This window comes from Echinops telfairi, unplaced genomic scaffold (assembly GCF_000313985.2).
Source record: "Echinops telfairi isolate 266 unplaced genomic scaffold, ASM31398v2 ScPeMD7_7472;HRSCAF=8510, whole genome shotgun sequence".
Taxonomy (NCBI): domain Eukaryota; kingdom Metazoa; phylum Chordata; class Mammalia; order Afrosoricida; family Tenrecidae; genus Echinops; species Echinops telfairi.
Window position 1 is genome coordinate 1,829,621 of NW_022111376.1, and position 6,730 is coordinate 1,836,350.

Consider the following 6,730-nt stretch of genomic DNA (forward strand, 5'->3'; position numbering starts at 1 on the left):
TGGTGGTCGTGAGCATTTTTTGCCCTGTGCTTCTTGGCATTTGAGTGCCAATTTTGGTGAGTTGTGTATGTCTTCTACTTTTCATGACGCTCATTTTCATTCTTCATTCCCCCACCTTTTTTTTTCCAGGTTTTTTTGCCTTTTCTTTGCCCCGGCTTCGGTTTTACGGTTCAATCCTATTAAGAAGAGTTGTACAATCATCATCACAATTTCAGAACATTCTTTTCTTTCTCCTTCTCATTGTTAGCTCCCCATTCCCACAGGCCCTTCTCCCCCTGCCATGGTCTAGGTAATTACTTTTAAATCAGTTACTGTCTCTGTAAAATTTCCTATGCTGTGTTTCTTATACAGAAAGTCATGCAAAACACAGGCTATAAATAAAGTCAAGAAAACCCCAAAGGAGGACAAAACAGAGAAAGACCTCAAACAAAAGAAAGCAGAAAATATTAAAAAACTGAAGCAACTTTAGACGTCATCAGAAGAAAGGTCAAGTGATAAGTTTCAACAACGTGGTTTGGGAGAATCTGCAGAAAGAGGGAAAGGCCAATGTCAAGTGGGGTCCCCGGGGGATTAGGAACAACTCAGTGCGGAGCTCTAGAATGCCCGTGGATGATGAATCACTGCTACGCTTGTAATGCCTTGATCACCCTCCCCAAACCCCCTGCCTTCAGGTCCACTCCGCCTCCTCCATGCGGGGGCCGTCAAGGAGACTCCAACGTCTGGTGACCCTTCTAGTGACAGAGGCACCTGCTCCTGGGGGTTTCTCTGGCTGGGAAACTTTAGGGTAGCAGACACCCTTACATCATGATCCAGTAGAGGGACTGGTGCTTTTACATGAAAACCCCCTGCCTTCCAGACAATTACAGCTTACAGCCACCCTGTCTATTTCAGACCTCCAAGGCTGAAAAGAAGCCGTGGTGGGGCTCGCGGGTAAGCCCTGGGAAGGTGGGAGGGGTGTTCCTGAAGGACCGCAGGTGCCTGGGTCACTGGGCCAGTAGCGTCTCATGTTGCAAACCCCGACGGAGAGCTGTTGGAGCATGGTGTCCACGGCCCGGTGCAGCAGGCTCCAAGTGTCCACCGACAGGCGACTATCGGGCAGAGGTCAGGGGCCTGGGGCCAGGTCCCGGTGCTGCCCCTGGCCCGCCCACGCCACCCCCCCGCCACCCACGCCCTCACAGGGGCACATCACTGCTGGTCACCCTGAGCGCCTCGCAACCGCCCTGCAGCCCAGCTCAGGCAGGAGGAGCAGGGTCCTGCGGACGAGGTCAGCCTCTGGGAAGGACGGGACCGGCAAGGTCAGGAAGCTGGCAGGCTGTCAAGGCCCCAGCGGCTGCCCGGCACGGCCCCCTCCCCTGCCCTCCACCCCCCCTCCCCCAGGCCGCCGGCCCAGAGAAAAGGTACAGTACGTGCGGTTCGTCCCTGGATGGTGCTGCCCCTGGACCCCCCTGCCCACAGGGCGCTGGGCCCTTGCGGCCCCCACCAACCCCACCTTCATCCTGGGAATCCATAGGACAGTCCGTCCTCTCCTCGGCTGCCCCACCCCCCTCCCCCAGCACTGGGGGCCTGGACAAGCTCAGCCAGCCAACGGCCAGGGCGCCACCATCGCGCCTGCGCACACCGACCAGCCGAACAGCCGCGAGTTCCAGGGCACATGGCCGTTTCCTCGCCCGCCCCGGTTTGAGGCGGTTCCAGAAGCCCCGTCCTTGAGAGGGTCCCGTAACTGCAGTGCGCCTGCACAAAGAGAACCTCCTGAGAAAGCGCGCACATTGTGCCCCCGCGACCCTCAAAGACTGTGCCCAGTGTGCCCCAGCCTATGGTGGGGGCAAGGCGCTTCCGGGCCGGGCCCTTGTACCCCGCAGGGGTCCCAAGCTTTCACACAGGGGTAGGGTCAGGGAGGGCGGGCATCCCTTCCTGGGGACACGATAACTTTGCTCTGTGAGCCACTGAATTGATCAAGCTCTTGAGCCTCAAACACTGGCATTTGGGGACAGATGTGTGAGACCCCATGCAAAGGGGTCCTGGATCACGTGTGTCAGCCTGGATGGGCCTTCCATGGGCCGTGTCTCTCAATCCAAGTAGAAGCTGTGAATGGCACTACACCCAAATGACCCTTGCCCTGTGAGCATTGGTTGTGCATCTTAAGCAGGCGTGGTGGCTGTACTGTTAGAAAGAGCTCAAGGGGACAGCTGATGACCTATGCAAGACCCAAGCCGACTGGATGGTGGCCCATGTGGAGTGACAACAGTTAGAACGCATGGCATGCCAGGGCCGCACTCTTAAACAGATGGCTCAGTATGACCCTACAGGAAGTTTGTCTGCCTGCTGAGCTCGGCCTCTGTTCTGAAATGGGACCCTGATCCTTAGCGTTATATGGGGGCACAGCCACGGCATGCTCTGACACAGCCCAAGGGTCAATTCAACCACTGGCCAGAAAGTACAGGAGCTTAGCACAGAGGTGGGGATTCCATACACAAGAAAAACCAAACCAAATGCTGTAACCCTGCCAACCAAGAGGGGAAGCGGAAGACCCACTGTCAACCTAGGGCCAGAAGACCAACCTCCTCCTCATCTTCCTCCTCTCCCCTGAATGCCACCCTCTTCCCCCAGGCCTTCCTATCTCTCCTGGTACCAAACCCCTCCTCAATCTGCACCCCTTCTTATGAGACCCCCTTTTCCATCCAGTTACCATGCGTTCTACCAAATGAATTCCCTTCTGTAGTCACACCACGTGAAGAGGGGTAAAACTAGGCCTTCAACTGCGTTCAAGCTCACCTCACAACTCCAAAGGGCCCCCCAAAATTAGTCTTCCCTCAGCAAGTATAAGGGAGGCTGGAAACAAGGCAGATCAGGAATGAGAGAGCCCGAAGCTCTGCACCACACCAAGTATTGCCCTGAGCCTGTGATGCCCAGAGAACTAGGACTGTCCTCTGTGTCTCCAGGGGAGGCTTTGCAGAAGTGATCAGCTACACGGAGACCAGAACTTAAAGGCACAGCACCTCCTGGCTTGAGAGTCTACATGAGATATTACATGTCCTGAGAGCAGAAGGCTGTCTTGCCTTGGTTTTTGTCTTCATAGGAGTGGACTGATGCAGCATTTGTCCTTAGAGAATAACTACTTTCACTTGGCATAGTGGTTTCCAGGTCCTTCCATGTCATGAGGTGTTTCATGATGTCATCGCTGTTTTCTTGAGATGCATAGGATTCCGTTATGCATCTGTACCAGCGTTTCTTTATGCATACTTCTACCGATGTGGATTTGGGCCGTTTCGAGCTCCTTGCTATTGTGAACTGTGCTGTGATGGATAAGAGAGAGCATACTTCTGTCGGTTGGTGGTGCTGGTCTCATCCCGTTTGGCTGGCAGCCCAGGGGCGATACTGCTGGGCGGTTTCTGATTTCTATTCCCGGTTGTTTTCAGCAGTGCCATATCACTTTCTTAAATGGCTACACATGCTTACCAGCCCACCAGCCATGTGTAAGATTTCAGTGCCTCCACACCCTCCCAGACGTTTGTCTGTCCATTTGTTTGTTTGTGTAATTGGGCTATCTTTCTCGTTGTTTTCATGTACAATTCCCAGATGGCTCAGGATCATGAACATTTGGTCTGTGCTTCCTGGTCATCTTAATGTTATTTTTGGTGAGCTGTCTGTGTCTTTTACCTACTTTTGGATTGGATTATTTGTTTTAATAATGCTCCTTTTAATGCATCTATTCCACAAACTCTTTTTTAAAATGTTTTTTGGCCTATATTTCACACATCATACAATCTACCAGTTCAATCATATTGGGAAGATTTGTGCAATCATCAGCACAATGGTACGGGCCCAGCCCAGAGAAAGGAGAAAGTCAAGCTCTGCCTACAAGGTACTAGAGGCCCCAAGCTCGCCCAGCAAGCCTGCTACATAGTGCTCTTCAGCAATCTCCTCCGGGTACCAACACGCCTTCCAACACAAGTGTCGATGCACCCAACAACCCCAGCAGGGTTTCCAGACTGAAGGACCTCAGCTCTTTTTCTGGGTCAGCAAGAGCGCCATAGTCACATGCTCCAGAGGCCAGCAAGAGCCTTGAGCTGTGCTGACCCCTGCTTAAGGCTTGTAAAGGGGCCAGTCAGCTCCCGTGCCCTGTGAGTAAGCATCCTAAGCCAGTGAGCTCTCTTGCCCCCAAGCAGCAAGCTCACAGCAGTTGCCCAACTCCATGAACGGGAAGCCCATCACACCACCTGAGGTCCCGTGGGTGTCTGAGTTCTGGACCCCCTCACCTGTTACAGCTTTACAGGTCATAATCATTGGAGATGGGCTCAAAGAGAAAGCCCACCTCCTAAAACGATAGTAAATAGACTGCTCCTGATGAACGTGAGCTACGCTCTGCAGGATGGCAGCTGACAAAGCCTAACACCTCCGTGCTGCTGCCTGCGTTGGATGCCCCCTATTTGCATGGCCACCGACCAATCCTCTCTGCACTACACTGGCCAGTCCAATAGCACGTAGCCTTGTCTACCTACATGTGTTTCCTTAGGAGCCGCACCTGCTCATAGGTGTCTGCTCCAGACTGCGCCTCTGGGCCCAACCACTGAGCTTCTCCAGGTCACTGCCAGGGAGTCTAGTCTGACTGCTGCTGCCCCTACGGGACAACGTGGAACTGCCCCTGTGGGTTTCAGAGTGTGCAGCAAATCGCTACCGGAGGACAAAACCTCCTCTCTGCCCCATGTGTGGCAGGTGGTTTCCACCTGCCGCCCTTGCTACTGGCAGCCCAACGTGTAAGCCCCTGTGCCATTTAAAAGGATCAAGGGGCCATGGTTGTAGGGGTGCAGTATCACAGTCTGAGGGTCGGAGGGGAGAAAGTTATCTGAAGCTGTTTACTTTGTGAACCGTTTGCCCGAGGAGAAAAGCACAGAGCAACATACAGCGAGTCATTTCACCCAAGGGGGTCAACTTCTGTTTTTCCAGAGGGAGGCGCCCATGACTTTTAGGTCTTAAGGGGGTACAAACTGACCGGTAGGTTCTAGCAGCGTGGGGGACGTGTGATGCCTCCTGGACTCCATGGGTGGAGCACGGGGACGCACTCGGAGCTTGCTGAGGTCGGGGTCAAGGTCGCCCAGTTTCACAGGAGCAACTGTTGCCTTTTGGATTGCACTGTCCGGCCACCACCTTCCCGGTGGGCTGGGCTCCGAGAGGGGCGGTTCCCCAGACAGTCTCGTGCTCTGGGCCTCGTGGGGTGGGTTTGCGCAGGCGCACTGGCGGCCCCTCCCACGCTGGGAGGCGGAGCGTGGTGAGCGCACATTCCCTGGGCTGCGGTGGTGGTGGCAGATGCAGCAACAGCAGCAGCAGCAGCAGAGACAAAGGACCGGCCACATGGACTCTGAGGGCGAGGGTGCTGGCGGAGGGAGCAAAAAGGGCTCGGTGGAGGACGTCCAGGGTTCTTCCGGTGACCCCGAGAGCGGGGATGTGGCCGAGGGTGCAGTGGCTCAGACCCAGGGTGCCCGGCCTGCCCCGGTGCCCGGTGGTGACCAGGCTCCAGGCGCGGCACCTAGAAGAAGCCTTTTGATTGAGTTGTATCCTTTCTCTGGGCTTGGCGTCCTGGGGGGCGGCAGGGTGGGAAGAGGGGGCTTGGGGCGGTCACATCCAGCCTCATAGCCCCTTAACATCGAGCCAGCATCCTGACCGTGCCTTTCCAGTCCTGCACAGAGGCCGACATCGCCCTCAGGACCCTCTTCCCAGTGGTCGAGCGCCTCCTTGGGATGGTTGGCAAAGAGATCTCGGTGAACGGCAGCAACCTGATTGTGTCAGTTTTCTGGGGGGCGGTAGCACTGGGTCGTGGGGGGTGGGGCAGTGAGGCGGGCCCTAAGCCCTGTCCACTCCCCTGTAGTCACCTGACTGCTGATGACTCCAGCAGCCTGCAGATGGCCATCGCCACCATGGTCAGCCATGTCAAGCTGCTGTTACGGGCTGGGTGATACTACTGGCCCTACTTTCTCAGGAACCTGCGGTCCAGCAAGGATGGCGGAGCCTCTGTGTGCTGTCCCCCGCTGTTCTGTCCCTCTGAGGCTGGAGGAGGAAGAGTGGGTCGTAACTATCTGTCCAGCACAAAATAAAACTGAGCATCTTCTATTATGAGTCAGGCTCCTTTCTATATTGCTGCGCATCCAGGGGTCACAGCCCTGGAACCTTGGGTCAGAGGGTGGGCCTGGGGCTCAAATATACCTGCGGGTAAGCCGGACCGAAGACCACAGGGGACATGGACGACCACGACACCGACACCCAGGTGTTCCCCTCCTTTCAGCATTCCCTGAACAGTCTTCCCGAGTCGGCATCATCTAGAAGTAAGGGTTTGGCTGGTCTTGGTCAGCATTCAAGGAAACCCACACTTTGGAATATTTGTTCTTTTACACCTACAGTCCCATTCAAGGAGCCCAGGTGTAGGGGTGGCTTAGGACCCGGCTGCTGATTACAAGGTGTGTGGTGCCATTTACCAAGCAGCCTCTCTGCAGGAGGAAGATGAGGCTGCCTTCCCCAGGCATGATGAACAGCCTAGGAACCTGAGACAGGCTTCTGCCCTCAGGTCATGTAATTTCAAATGCAGTCTCCCAAGCAAGGCGGTGGTGTGCCTGTTTATTGCACATGATCCCTGCATCACCCCTTTATTGGTACATCTTAAAGGACACATGCACAGAGGAGGACTCACCTCAGCTGGGGTCAGTGGCTCCTGGTAGGGGGAGTGCGAGAATACTAGTCA

At 55.3% G+C, this 6,730-nt stretch overlaps 1 protein-coding gene across 1 annotated transcript; it reads left to right on the forward strand.

Annotated features, from left to right (window-relative positions):
- Positions 1 to 1,037: 1,037 nt before the first annotated feature.
- Positions 1,038 to 6,103, forward strand: LOC123521158. Its single transcript, XM_045285477.1, has 7 exons — positions 1,038 to 1,101; positions 1,227 to 1,295; positions 1,378 to 1,397; positions 1,554 to 1,685; positions 5,305 to 5,549; positions 5,651 to 5,779; positions 5,864 to 6,103. The coding sequence occupies exons 1-7, from the start codon at positions 1,038 to 1,040 to the stop codon at positions 5,949 to 5,951; spliced, it is 747 nt and encodes a 248-aa protein (XP_045141412.1). The 3' UTR covers positions 5,952 to 6,103.
- Positions 6,104 to 6,730: the final 627 nt, after the last annotated feature.

What these genes read in the sequence shown, in the direction of transcription:
- LOC123521158 (XM_045285477.1), top strand. Translation starts at nt 1,038, where the DNA reads ATGGTGTCCACGGCCCGGTGCAGCAGGCTCCAAGTGTCCACCGACAGG. An exon ending in GCCCGCCCCGGTTTGAGGCG is followed by an intron (nt 1,686 to 5,304) that starts GTTCCAGAAGCC and finishes TGGTGGTGGCAG; the next exon opens with ATGCAGCAACAGCAGCAGCA. An exon ending in AACGGCAGCAACCTGATTGT is followed by an intron (nt 5,780 to 5,863) that starts GTCAGTTTTCTG and finishes ACTCCCCTGTAG; the next exon opens with TCACCTGACTGCTGATGACT.